A 14,529-nucleotide genomic window follows, 5' to 3' on the forward strand; every position below is an offset into this window, starting at 1 on the left:
TTCGAACAGAACTGCTCACATAAAACACACGAAATGTGTGTCATCGAGTAAGAATTGGATGGGGAGATTCACATCGCGACATGCTTCTGTGCAAGCAGACACGTAACGGGGACGGGTACCTTGACGGGAGGTGCGTCGGACTACTGAGCATGTCGGATTAAAAAACGTCAGACTATAGAGGGACAACTGTATAAGATAAGTGAATTGGAGTACATTTAAAATTTGAAAATTTGTACAAAAATTCAAAACTATTCTTTTAGTGGAAAAAATTGAAAAATATGTAAAGGTGGATTAAAACTATTAAAATAAAGAAAGACATTAGGCTAATCAAATCAAAACTATAACCATAAGAGTTGGCAAGCAATGTCTACATAGAGTAGACAGCATTTGCTGACTCTTATGGGATACAATTGTGAAACAAAATCCAATACTTTATAGGATCATTGAACATGACATGTTCAATGATCCTATAAAATACTTAATGATACTATAAAATACTCAAATCCAATACTTTATAGGATCATTGAACATGACATGTTCAATGATCCTATAAAGTATTGGATTTTGTTTCACAATTAAAACAGTTTTCCAAATAGATTTTTTGGATTAAGGATTGTTGTCAAGAGTTTTATATGGTAGGTATTCATTATTTTCAACTGCTTTGGCAAGCTCTCTCTCTCCTATTCCTATTGGAGACTTTTTTGTGCTTTAAAATCTGTTATCAGCTGTCTATAAATCACTTCAATATATAAAAAGTGGAACTTTCAACTGAGTGGGACAGAAAGATGGCATATAAATTGATTGTTCAAGATCCAGGGCCACCATAAGGATAAATTTTGCTTTTAGGTGAAACATACTATGATGCCCCTATTGAAAATTAAGTAATGTTTTAAAAAACCTTCACAAATTTTTAAAATTATTTAAAAATTTCAATATAACAACATTATAAACATAAAGGAATGTAGATCTATTTTGTAGATTATGTAAATGTAAACACATCAAATACTGTATATATTTGAAGTGTGCAATGCCATTTTTCTCTAAATACATTTTATTGAAGAATTGAATTCCAAATGCAATAGTTTCTGCAAAAAAATATTGTGGAGATAGTGGCACTGTAAGTGGCTGTATTTTGAAGTTGAATTTATGTGAAGCTATAACATTTACTCCTGTATTTACCAACACGAGTTAGAGTTAAAAGTTAACCAATGAGCTTTCATATATTAAAAGTAAAGCAAGTGATGATTGGTTAACTCAAGATTTAACTCTAACTCTAATTCATGTTGGTGAATATGGGAGTTAAAGTACTAAAGTTCAAGACACATGATTCCTGGGTGCTTAAAAAGTTATGGCTTATATTTACAAATTTGGTTATTCCAGAGAATTTGTAACCTAGTGAATTTTGTAAATTTGAAATGAATTCATTCACTAGAAAAAGTCTTTTTACTTCTTCTGAACAGTTTGTTTTTTGGCATTTACAACATTATGGCATTTCATGCTTCATTTATAATTATCTGATGTCTGATAAGTATATCATTTCTATGAAATTGAAGTTAGTATAAAAATAAAAACCATATATGTAGTATATACAGTATTTTAATTTTTGAGTTTTAACACCCTTAGGCAATTTCTGGATTGCCTAATCTGTTATGGTGGCCTTGAAGATATCTACTGTACTTGTAAAATAATTAGAAAAATTAATCAGTTTCCTGTGTTGGATAGAACAATAGTTATATGAAAAGATTGTATCTACTTTGTAAGAAGGTAAGAAAACCTAAATATAATTCTTGATTTTTAAACTACTTGCTATTATCAATACTAAAAATTTTTCCCTGTTAGAACTTGAGTAAGGCAACATGAAGATAACTAGTAACATTTTTCAAATATATTTTGTGCTTTTTACAGATATCCCTAGTATAACACAGGGTTCGAAAAAGTGCCATGTTATACAAATTTGTGCTATATGAAACAAAGGACTAGCAAAACATAGAGTTAGGTTCCAAAATTTTAACAAAAGTATACTATTCTTTTTCATTACTAAAAGAAATACATTTATTAAAGCAATCAATAATTAACTAATAATTACAATTAAAAGTACTGTATTATGTCTTAATATTAATTTTAGTTAAACAAGAGTGTTTTCTTTTTACAAAGTACTTTCATCATCTGAACTTTTCTGATCTTGATCAGAAATATCAGCATCATCTTTGTTTTTATCATTAAAAATTCTTTTATGGGTGACAAAATAAAAAAAAGTTATTAATTGAAAATGTGTTCTAGAGGTTGTGTTTGTTCAGTCAAGTATCAAGCAATTCCATCCTTCCAGAATTTGTATGTTTGAATACAAATTGTTTGAGTTGGAAATAGTTTGAGTACCAAGATATCATTGTATTTCATTTGTCATTTTTACAAACGATTACTTATCTACAGTTAAAAAAAGTTTTATAACACTTACCTGAAAATGTTTAATCTTTGTACTTAGTAAAGTTTATTTAATCTATAAAACAAAACACGATGATTGTCTTAAAGGCTAGAGTCTGAAAGCAACAACACATTAATAGGAAAGTTAAAACAAGGAAGAAAAAATTACAACATCAGTTTTTATTAAAGTAAACCTGATGAAAGGCACAAAACCAATTGAAAATTTTAATATTCTAAAATCCATGGACAAATTTGAGACAATATATGCATGCTTACTTGAACAAAAAAAACATTGAATAATGTAGTTTGCACTTTAATATTGTGAAATTTTGTACAGAGGATTTCTCAAATTCTCAAACTATGTTACAGCAAAACTGTGTTATAGAAATACGATGCTGTACAAGGGATATCTGTAAACATTATTGGTAAATGACAAAAAGAAGAGAGATTCTTTGTATATATTAATTTATTGGGCTGCAATTTGAAGAAATTGTAGAACTGTAGACTTATAAATTTCCACTGTCTCCTTAATCTCAAATGGAGTTAGATAGATGAAATCTGAGACCAGATTATGGAAACCTTAGGGGCAGGAGCCCTAATTAACTATATACAAACATCTGATGCAAACTGGAAGTCACAATACTTCAATTCAAAACTTTTCCTCTGAAAGCAGTTAATATTAGATTGTTCAGAAAGTAAGTTCGTTTTTTATCACTAGACGGATTAGTCATATCTTTCCCGCCATTTTCATTCTAAACCGTATTATCATTATATATTTTGACAGCTAGCATTTTAAGGCTTATTTGTAAAAAATTTGTTTGATTTTGTGCAATTGTTTATTTTTTGTGTCCCATCAAATATGTAAGATTGGAAGCAGCATTTTCAGCATATTTTGCTCTTTTATTACCGAAAAGATAAGAATGCTGTTCAAGTGAGAAAAAAATTGTGTGACGTATATGGAGAAGATGCATTGACAGAACGACAGTGCCAAAACTGGTTTACAAAATTTTGTGCTGGCAATTTCAATATTGAAGATGCACCATGTTCTGGATGGCTAGTTGAAGCCAATGAAAACAAAATAAAGGTACTAATTGAAGCAAACTGCCGAATAACAACACGTGAAATCACTAAGAGATTAAATTTGTCAAATTGAACTGTTTATGATTACTTGAAACAAATTGGTTTCATTTCAAAGCTCAATATACTGTATGGGTTCCACATGTTCTTAAAGAGAGATGCTCTTTTTGGTGGGATTTTAATGAAATTTTTTTTGGAGCTTTTACCAGACAATTTAACAATTGATTCGAAAGTATACTGCCATTGAGTAAACAAATTGAGTAATATCATCAAACAGAAAAGGCGGCCAGAATTGATCAGCAAAACAGGTGTAGTGTTTTACCACGATGATGTCAAATTTCACCAAGTTTGGTAACTCATCAGAAACTGTTATAACTTAGATGGGACGTACTATCACACCAGCCATATTCACCAGATCGAGCACACTCATATTATTACTTGTTCCGGTCTGTACAAATTTTTTTTAAGTGTAAGACATTTACTTGAAATGACAATGTCAAAAATCACTTGGATCAGTTTTTTGTAAGCAATGATCAAAATTTTTATGAATGTGAAATCATGCTACTACTAGAAATGATGACAACAGGTATTTGACCAAAATGGTTAATATATAATTCAATTAAAATATTTATTTATTATAAAAATATTGTGTTTTTTCCAACAGAAAAAAATCAAACTTACTTTCCGAACAACCCAATAGATGACCAGCACGACTCTATTGTTAAAGGAAAAGTATGATGAATTTGAGGTGGAGAGCATATATTTTAAATTAAATAAATTAAAAATATGATTGTCACAATGCCAAGCTGCAATTTTTTTTTAATGTCACAATAAATAATTGTTTGTAATTTTTATTCTTTATTCTATTCTTTATTCTTTTATTCTATTTTGAAAATTTTAAAATATTTTTATAAATTTTATTATACCTATATAATTATATTCAAATTTGATTAAATTTAACAAATAAATTTTTAAAATTTGATTTTTTTTTAACTTGATGATTATAAATATTTATTATAGAATTGTATCTTAAAACATTAAAATAAATATGATGATATATTTTTTTAATCATTGTCATATATTAAATTGTTAAATATAAAAGATTTAAAAAAGTTATATAATAGATTTTGGAGATGGATTCATTTTCTTATCATGAAATGTTGAAGGTCCACATACAATATTTTTATAGTGTAGAATTACTTATAATTTATAATTTGATGACTTCCATTTAAATCATCATAACTTTTCTTTAAAAGTTATATAACTTTGCTAAATTTTTTGAGTTGTTAATACTTACTCAGATAAAAATTTTGATTTAGGTTTGTTTTTTCTCCTCTCAAATTTTTAAGTTATGTAAATGAGCATTATTTTTTGTAGTATTTTATTGTTATTATTTTAGCATATTACAATAAAATAAATAATGAATCTTTTTATAGGTTTCTCTCTATATGCCACCACTGAAGATTGTCAGAAATATAATAGATCGAATGAAAAATCTTGATTCATTTGTGGTTTGTATTCTGTTTTCAGTTGCTCATCTGATATTAATAAATTCATAAAATACTGCTAAATTCAATGACCAAAAATATATGATATAAAAACTCTTCAGCTCCATTTAGGCCTTCCACAGCATTGAACACACAAACGAAACAAAATACTTTTATAATTCAAACCTGAATTGTAAAACATTTCAAATCATATATGAATAAATTCAAAATTATTTTTAAATAGCTGAAAAGAATAATAAAATTTAAAATTGTATAGTTTTAAAAATAAATAAATAATAAAATATAAACTTTTTAAATTAACAGAAATGAATTTATACCCTTAACAACAAAGTGAGAAAGTTATCTTAATCTAAGTAATTTGAAAGAAGTGATTTACTTCAAGTGTCTTAACAGTTAAGGCATTTGGCAGGTCTTCTCAGGAAGATCATCTGAATATTTATGAAATTTATTTTTATAAAGGACATATGAGTCAAATAAAATCAATACAGAAGATCAGAAATTGCATTTTATGTTTTTAAGCTTAAGTAAACTCACTCTGTATGAAATTTCATGAAAATGAAAGTTGAATCTAATTGAAAAAAAATAAACAATTACAAACAGTAAGAACATCAATTACTGTCTGTGATTACAATGGACATTAGATCATAAAGTAGATTTCATTATATTCTTTAGAATAATTTTATTTCAATTTTGAAGTTATGGAAGTATTTCTGTATGTATTAATTGTCTTCATTAATGAACAAAATGCTTATGTTATAGATCTCACTTAGATTTGTCTATCAGAATTAGTTAATTACCAAAATTTCTTTTGTTTATGATTAAATGTAAAAATTAAAAATATAAAATTATTATTTTATCTTTGTTTTTATCTTCCTTTATTTTTGTTGTGGATTTTAAAACTATTAAATACTATAAGTATATTTTAAGTTAAAAGTTAACATTTAATATTGCTCTATAACCAACATTTTTATTTTGAAATCATTTCACTGCCAGTGTTTTTTTTTAACTTTATTTGACTCTTCCACATTTGAAACATTGATTTTAAAATTTATTTCAAAGGTAATGTGTCTATTTTACATTTGATTTTATTAATAAAATTTGAATGTAAAATAACAGGATGATCTAAGCTGAAGTTTAAACTGTTCCTTAATAACATGTTTTATCAGAAGCAAGCAGTTTTATTTTATTTTAATCTTCAATGGAAGTATCCAGTTTATGCATTAACATTGTTGTGAATAATTTTTATTAACAAAATACATTTGTTTATAAACTGAATAATATATCACATTATGTGCTACAAATAATGAAAATTAGATCTTGTTTTATTTGCTTTTAAAATAAGACTTGAGACTAAAAAAAGAGGAAATTTTTGGAATTAAAAGTTTGCAAAAAATTAAAAAATTTCAAAACTTTTAATGTTCTTTTTTGCTACTTTCAAAATTTTAGCCAATCTCTGTATCCAATAGTTGATATTTACTAGTAACTCCAAAGTACAGTAAGATCCCGCTTAACGCTGGGATATGTTCTTAGACAAGAAAGCACTAAGCGACACAGTGTTAAATGAAGTCATTTTAACATAGAGTAAATAGGGATAGGGGAACACGCGACCAAAAATAAGAAAATTTTACTTTAATTTTAAGTTATTTTTATATTAATTTATATAATAATATATGTTAAATAACACATAAACATATAAAAGAAAAGTACACATTATGCCAACATTTAACTTTAACTTTATAATGTAATTTCACTAGCGTGTTGTGGCATTACGAACAGTGACCTTTAGCAAAAAGAGTTCACAATCACTTTTGAATATTATAAAGCTATTATCATCAGGTGGAAAATTGAATGCAACTGTTTTCAAGTTTGGAACATTTGAACAGCTTATGGATTTAAACGAAGCACGTGCTTGTGAACTCTTTTATTTGCTAAAGGTCACTGTTTGTAACACCACAACATGCTAGTGAAATTATGTTATACACATAAACATATGCACACGGAAATGTAAAGTTCATTTTTTATGACAAAGGTCCTGGCTTTTCTGAAATTCTTGTTCTTTTGCAATAAAGTCGTGAAGTTTAATTTGTCACTTTTTTCTTTCCTTAAGCAAATGTCTGTAGCAGAAGATCGCATTCAAAATTCCTCATTTTGCTTTTGCACTCCTTTCAAAATCTGTATCATTTGTTATAATTTGATCAATGATTTTGGTTATCTTACCAAACTTTTACTAAGGAAATCTGTAGAGAAATATTTTGGGTTCTTCGTTTTCAGAATCTCTATTTTCCAGTTCCACATGAATTCCATGTTCTGCCAGTTCTTGAAGGTTGTCATTGGTAAGGCTCTCACCAGAAACCTGCAGTAACTCCTCAATATCCTGCTTGTCTATATCTCCTAGTCCTGCTATATCGATTAGATTGAGTTTGGTCAAACTAACAATACAGTGATAAGCTCTTCTTGTTGAGAATTCTTGGATTCCTTCAGCCATAACTTCTTCCACACTTCGTTCGTGCATTTATCAGTTAATTCTTGCCAAGTGAAGTCGATATTTCCTGTGGCATCCATGATGTTATATTTTTTTCCAAAATTGCACCAAACAAACATAGATTTAAATAAAGTACAAAAGTACACCTTTTTGCCACCTTTTTCTGATTGGTTTGTGTTTGCAAATAGTCGTATTATATACGAATCAATGAAATGCTGTGATAATTTAAATCAGTGCATTTTCTAGGCTTCGAGCAGACGGCATTATATTGAATCAGCGTTATGCAGGGTCTTACTGTACTGTGGTAAAAATTTGATGAAGTGTTGTCCAGAAATATTTTTAAAATTTTATTCATGATTTTTATTTTGGTTGATACAGTATCAACCAAAATAAAAATCATGACCAGAAAACCAGAAAAAATTTCTGGAAAAAATTTTATTCATGATTTTTATAATCATGAATAAAATTTTTTCCAGAAATTTTTTTGTCAGATATGAGGATAAGAATTTTATATTACCTAATAAAATTTACATACTGTAAAGAATTTGATTATTATCTATATGGATAAAATTCAGATTGGAATTATCTTTGATAGTAAAATGATTTTTCTGCTATATTAATAAAATTGCTAAAAGTTTGGATATTCACAAAAATATTCTTTAGGAAAACTTTATTTTAATGTATACTTCAATCAATATTTTACATGAGTTTTCAACCAGTTGTAGATTATGGATTATTGAATTGAGTTTCTGCCTCAACTCTGATTCTATAATATGTACCTGATTCTGCTTTCTGGAACTAAACACATGCAACATATTTTGACAATCTTAATTTATAAATTTTTAAATGATTTTATTGATCTGAAAGATTCTTCATATCTCAGCAAGTGATTATGCAAACAAACATGTTTGCATAATTCATAAAATCATTTATGATGCAATGATCTTTTTTAACTGAGTAGCATATTATTTAAAAGAATTTGAAAATTTTTTTGCATATTGATTGTTTTAAGATTTAAAAGAATATGTAAATCAGATCTGTACTTATAAAAATTGTAGCACATAAAATTCAGTAAATGAACATTTGTAAACCAAGTTGTTTTATGGCAGACATGGGCAAATGCAGCTTTTTGAGTTACATGCAGCTCTTGCTGAAAGTGTTAATTTCTGCTTTTTATTATTATTTTTACAATTTTGTGAAAATATGTTTATTAAAAAAATTCAACATTTGTTTTATATTATATTTATATTATATAATAAAATTGCAGTACAGAACTGCAGTACAGAATAAAAAAGTACAGAACTGTGGCTCCCATGCATTTTGCAAAACCTACATTTTGGCTCCCACTGAACTCTTGCTTGCCCACCCGTTATATGGCTTTACTAATTAAAATTAAATAATTACTTAAAAATTAATAAATAAACTTATTAATAGTAATATAATTGAGCCATTCACAAGCCAAATAGATTAACTCCAAATTTCGAATTTTTTTGAATTTTAGTGTCAGAGCACTTATTTCAGAAGCCACTCTAATTAACTCCATACTGTAACGTAAATCTGCCAGCAAACACTGCAATTGCAATGCTGCTGTGTGCACTGACCAATGCCTTGTAGATAACAGTATATTATTTAATATTATCTCATTACAAAAAGTAAGTAAAAGAAATTAGTTAGTTACAGTCCAACTGCCACAGAAGTAAGTATACTTGTGGAATATTGAACAATCATTTAAATTTTGGTGGCAATTGTTTTTAGAAAAAAGTTATGCCATTATATCAAGATGGATGAAACTAAAAATTATTTTTCCATTCCTCCTATTAAACATGATTGTTATAAAAATTTAAGAACAAATTGATATGATGGGATTTCAAATAAAGCTGGCGAAGAAGACATCATTTATGTTGCTAAGTAATCAATTTAAATAAAATAATAACAACCATTAACAGAACAGTTATTATTCATTTTTGCAAAAAATCTTTAATAAAAAATGTACAATAATGGAGTTTCTCTATAATAAAAAAACTATGTAGAAACTGAATTCAATGTTAATATGTTTTTCACTTGCCAAATTGATTAACTCCTTTAATCACACCAAAATCATAATAATAACAACAATTATAGCATATCTATATGCTATCTTACACATTTTATATGTCATTAAATAAAAGCTACATCTATAATAGAACATTCTACAATGTTTATTTGAATTTATATTTTAAAAAGAATTTTAAAAAAGAATGTATATTACTTTGTCACTTTTCTCCACTGTTTGTTTTATGGAGTTAATCGATTTGGCAAGTGAGCTGCACAATCATATCTGTGTTACTATGAAGTATATAGTTTTTATTTCTTATAATTTATTACAAAATTTAAATTGTGACAAAATAATGGAGTATTATTTATAGTTGTTTAATCTGTAACAGATTATAAAGATTATTATAAAAATAAAAGAGTACATAAATTACAGCAAAAAAGTGTAGAACAACATGAAATGCTGTAATTAGCTATAGAAAATGGTTAGGCGCTTAAGCTCCTAGTATATGTACTGTACAGACACTAAGTGAGTGAATAATAGTTCCTGAATATAATAGCAAAATATTAATAGAACAAAATAAGGAATTGTAAAGAAAATACAGCAAGTAAGTAAAGTAGAAATCAAAAGATAATTTTTTTCATTTTATGAAATAAAACAGATTGTTCAAATGCACAATTTTTCATTTACCTAAAGAAACTTGATAAATGTGTAACCAGGAAATTGTTAATGAGAAATTATGTTTGTAAATCAGTTTCCATTAAGTTGCAAATTACTACATTGGGTGAAAATAGACTAAAAAGAAAGAATAATTAAATTATAAATGCAGTTATTATTATAAGAAATTAAATTTTATTCTGGATAGTTTTCTTAGAATTTATTTTAAAATATTAATCTATTTAAAAAGTTCTTTATATTATATAAATACATCAATAAAGTGTATATGTATATATAACTATATACAAACATCTGATGCAAACTGGAAGTCACAATACTTCAATTCAAAACTTTTCCTCTGAAAGCAGTTAATATTAGATTGTTCAGAAAGTAAGTTCGTTTTTTATCACTAGACGGATTAGTCATATCTTTCCCGCCATTTTCATTCTAAACCGNGTGATGATGATATTTGTAATTTAAGTATAAAATTTAAAAAAGAAAACATTACCCCACTTTGCTATATATAACTCAAAAAAACTATGCTTTGTTTTCTTCACCTTGTCATCAGATCATCTCAGGTTTTGAAAATTGTAATTGATTCAAATATGGAAAATTCTTTAATGTGTTGGATTTAGTCTTGGAATGTCTTTTAAAGAACTTCTGAACATGTAGTCAATTTATATCACAAGTGATGCACTGTCTATATCACCTTTAGATTCAGCTGTCAGGTTGATCATAATGAGTAGACCCACAGTTTATGATCTTATTAAAAACTGAAAGAACTGTTACAAAGGGATCAAATTAGTGGATGTATGCATTTTGATTGAGTATGGAGATACTGGGAAAACAAAATACTAAATAGGTGACATTTCCTGTTCATTGTCAGACAGGTAAGAGAATATGCAGAGGATGTTTACAAAGAAAGAATACTTAACCTTTCAGCAGTGGGATAGTCAGGTATGGTGCTACTCCAAAGTACTGGAGAATAAACATGGGAAATTTTTAAAGTATTTTTCCATGCATTTTTTTCTCATTACCATTTCAGAAAAAGATTTTGTAAACAGTTATGCCTAGTAAAAAAAAGTCTTTTTTTATTGTTACATAATTCATTTTTTTATGTGAATTTTTTGCGGTAGTTTTTGGTGATACCCCAAAAGAATCTAACGGATATATCCATCCCTCACTGTCAAGTGGTTAATGCTTAAAATACTATATAAAATTAGACAATGGGATCAGTTATCTATTTAAAAAGTTCATTAAGATATATAACTAATTCTAAAAATGTCTTTAAAAAAAATTAAAATCCAGAATATAGTTTTTTCACTCATATCCAAGGCAAGGGCATACTCAGGGAGGGGCAGCTGCCCCCTCCCTAGAAGAAAAATTAAAGTGTAGTAATTGACACACAGACATGTCCCAATTTAGTATCAGTTTGACTAATGAATATTGTGACTAGACTAGAACTGTCTGTTGAGATCTCATTCTCCCTCCCCACTTCCTTGAAACTAATATGAGTTGTCTCCCCACTAGTTCATATCCTGGATATGCCTCTGATCCAAGGATTATTGGATATGAATGAAAAAACTATGTTCCGGATTTTAATTTTTTTGAAGAAATTTTTAGAATGTTATATATTTTAATCAATTTTTTAAATACTTGCTGCACTTTCAGAAGAAATGATTGTGAATAAAAGGGTTAAAGTTAGATGGGAAGAGGCAAAAGTTGTTATATTCAACTTTTAGAACAATGAGATAAGAACAGCAGAAGAATTAACAGTAGTCACCTGTAGAGTGCCAATCCTAAACAAAAACAGGAAGAACTGCCTGAATTGCTGGGTTTGGTTCATAATGTAGCCAATCAAAGGAAACAAATAGAGATCAGAATGAGATTGGATTTATCCATGCAGACTGACCCCTCAGAGTTAAAAATGGCCAAATCTAAAGGTGATGAAAGTTAACCACAACGTGCAAAAGTTCTTTAAAAACATTCCAGGACTAAATCTGATGCAATAAGAAATTTTCCATGTCTGAATTCATTACAATGTTCAAAAATTGAGACAATCTGGTTATGAGATGAAGACAGTTCAAAAGTATTTATATGAAAAGCAGATTTTTTTCAACAACTTATACATAACACTTAGTTAGGTAATAATATTATTTTTTCATAATAATCAAATTTAATTATATAATTTTATCTAATTTGTACTCTTATAAACTACCTTTAATGTGTCTTGACAAATGTATTCAAAATTAGACTCTGTCTGCTAGTCCTGAAGGAATTTTAGTATTACAAGTTGAAAATGATATTGTGACAGTCAAGACACGTTTTACGAATTTGGAGATTCCAAGTGGAAGTAAGTTATTTTTAAAAAAATACATATATATATATATATAAATAATCAAAACAGATAAGAGTTATTAAAGCAAATAGATTATTTTTTATTGTAGCTGGTCAAAATGAAGATGCAGATCCTGAACTTCCTGCTGAGGTTAGGGTTAACATAAAAAAATTAAGCCAGTTCTTGTTTGGCGAACAGGTGAATCCATTAAGAGTTATATGCAGTAAGTTTAATACTTCTTTATCATACATGATTTGTTACATGTGACATAATAAAAAATTTTATCTATATCATTTCCAGATATCATTCATAACAAAATGATTCATTTTTTCCTACTACATGATGATGTTTCTCTGCAATTCTTTCTTCCTTGTGTTTCACATTGACACGTAAAAATATTTGTGAATAATTTTATAAGAAATGTTTATAACAGTATTTCTATGTATAAATGTTTTTTGAAAATTATTATTATTATTTAGATTGTTAAAAGTACAAAAGAAATATCGATTTAGAAAATATATTTTAAAATAGTGAAATGACACTATTTGTTTAGTAAATTATTTTCATGTATATAAAATATGGAAAGAATATTTCAAACTGTAAAAAAAAATTATTATAAAAAATATATTTTCATATTTTATTGATACTTGTTCTTTGTTTTTTTTTTTCCTTTCTTACTGAGATTTTGTCAGTAGAATAAATTGTATATATATTTTAGAATGAAAATTATAATTTTATGATACTATAAATACACACATTCTAAACTATGTATACACAGAACATTAAAATTAAGTTAAATTTTAATAATCTTTCATAACTTTATTACTATGAAAGAAAGATTAATATCAATATAACAAACATTGTNTCTGGAAAAAAAGAACTAGTACAGAGTGGGATTTTAACCCACAACCTCTGCTTATTGTGCAGTGTACTTGCCAGTTATGCCACCAGGACCTCTGACCTGGTGGCATAACTGGCCACCAGGACACTCTGCTTCCATGCTTAACTAAATTAATAATTATAATTTAAATAATTTAGAACCTTCTGGAAGAAAGGAACTGACCCAGGGTGGAGCTTGAACCTGCAGCCTCTGCTTGCCAGCAGTGTACTTTCCAGTTATGCCACCCGACCCCAAGCAAGCCTTCCCTTCCAGAAGTATTTAACCTTCAACCTTTGGATATAACCTTATGCAGATAATCATGGTGCCTGCTGGGATGACTCCTATACCCACAGCCTAAGAACAACAGCACTATGGTAGTTACAGTTGGTAAAAGGGGGGTTAGGCCTTACTCAGAGGTATAGCCCTAGAAGGAGAAAGGAAAAAAGGAGCGGTCAGGAGGTGGGGTAAGGAAAGGAGGGGAGGGATGAAAGGAATAGGGAATGGTAAAAGAAGGGGGAAGAGGAGGAGGGGTGCCAGCTGGGATTTGTTTATTAATTAAAACAATTACAAAATTACATTTATAATGTTTGTACATAATGACTGATAGATGATACACCTAAACGATAATTGGCACCGTGATTGGTCTTACATTACGATTGAAGGCAAATGATGGGTGCTGAAGAGTGATACGAGGAAGAAGTAACACCCCTATAGAGGAATCTGATTAAGTCCTAGAAGAATGTGGCACTTTGTTGTCCTTGGGTCCTGGAGTTATGGAGTCTGGCTGTGCCTATTCGGTGAGTTAGCTGGCATATTGTCTTGAGTAGCAGTTGGGGTGTGATAGTCTGCTAAGTTTAGCTTGTTGATGAATTTGACGAATTTGGTGTATATGTCCTTGTCCTCGAGGAATGCACTGAGGTGGCAGGGCCAGTTGTGCCCTTTTTGGGTAGTCAGGTCTCTTAGTTGTTGATGATACTGATTGAACTTGGTACAAGTAAATATGATATGGAAAGGGTCATCCCTCTCCTTTACTTGGCAGTCGCAAAGTCCATTTTTCCCTTCTTTAGGAAGCGATGTAGGTAGCATTTGAAATTGCCGTGAGCTATGAGAATCTGCGTTATAGTATGAGTCGTA

The 14,529-nt window shown here is 28.5% G+C and overlaps 1 protein-coding gene across 1 annotated transcript in view; it reads left to right on the plus strand.

Annotated features, from left to right (window-relative positions):
* The window catches only part of LOC111636810 (checkpoint protein HUS1-like), a 38,399-nt gene extending 25,384 nt beyond the window's left edge, over nt 1-13,015 (plus strand). Inside the window, exons 4-7 of the mRNA XM_023382147.1 lie at nt 4,935-5,009; nt 12,431-12,530; nt 12,625-12,738; nt 12,816-13,015. Of these exons, the coding sequence (XP_023237915.1) occupies nt 4,935-5,009; nt 12,431-12,530; nt 12,625-12,738; nt 12,816-12,901 (375 nt within the window). The 3' untranslated portion in view covers nt 12,902-13,015. The remainder of the gene's footprint in view (nt 1-4,934; nt 5,010-12,430; nt 12,531-12,624; nt 12,739-12,815) is intronic.
* Nucleotides 13,016-14,529: the final 1,514 nt, after the last annotated feature.

The sequence above is a fragment of the Centruroides sculpturatus genome, unplaced genomic scaffold, assembly GCF_000671375.1.
Source record: "Centruroides sculpturatus isolate CEXI.00-Female unplaced genomic scaffold, Cexi_2.0 scaffold1092, whole genome shotgun sequence".
Classification (NCBI taxonomy): Eukaryota; Metazoa; Arthropoda; class Arachnida; order Scorpiones; family Buthidae; genus Centruroides; species Centruroides sculpturatus.